At 62.8% G+C, this 419-nt stretch overlaps 1 protein-coding gene across 1 annotated transcript in view; it reads right to left on the bottom strand.

The window, feature by feature from the left end:
* The window catches only part of MFSD12 (major facilitator superfamily domain containing 12), a gene marked incomplete at both ends in the record, with an annotated part of 4,288 nt that overhangs the window by 2,576 nt on the left and 1,293 nt on the right, over positions 1–419 (bottom strand). Inside the window, 2 exons of the mRNA XM_010087953.1 lie at positions 7–225; positions 336–364. Of these exons, the coding sequence (XP_010086255.1) occupies positions 7–225; positions 336–364 (248 nt within the window). The remainder of the gene's footprint in view (positions 1–6; positions 226–335; positions 365–419) is intronic.

Below are 419 nucleotides of genomic sequence, written 5' to 3'. Positions count from 1 at the left end.
CGGTACCGGGTAGAAGTGGGCCTCAGGCAGCCAGTCTTTCCACATCAGCAGCGGGCGCGGCGGGGTCGTGGGCTCCTTCTGCAGCAGGGGCGTGCTCTCCTCCGGCTGGGGCAACGAATGTGGCGCGTATGGCTTCTCTTTGGTGCCCAGGTGGAAGATGAGGGAAAACAGGGCCCCCAGCCCCACCACCATGAGGGACAGGTCCTGGGGTATGAGGGACAGGTCCTGGGGAAGGCAGAGGGGGTGAATATAGCAAGGGGTGCCCTTTGCCTGCCCATCAGGCACCCCCCAGCAGTCTGGTGGTTAAAAAGCGGTTCCCAAAAACCCCTGAGAGCTCGCTGTGGGTCCTGCCCAGTGTGGTAGGTGGGATTTCAGGGCACTGCTATTTCACTCCCTCCGGTACCTCCCCAGCTGAGCCA

The sequence above is a fragment of the Pterocles gutturalis genome, unplaced genomic scaffold (assembly GCF_000699245.1).
Source record: "Pterocles gutturalis isolate BGI_N339 unplaced genomic scaffold, ASM69924v1 scaffold43431, whole genome shotgun sequence".
Taxonomy (NCBI): Eukaryota; Metazoa; Chordata; class Aves; order Pterocliformes; family Pteroclidae; genus Pterocles; species Pterocles gutturalis.
The sequence above is the reverse complement of the archived record's forward strand: the minus strand, read 5'-3'. Positions and strand labels throughout refer to the sequence as shown.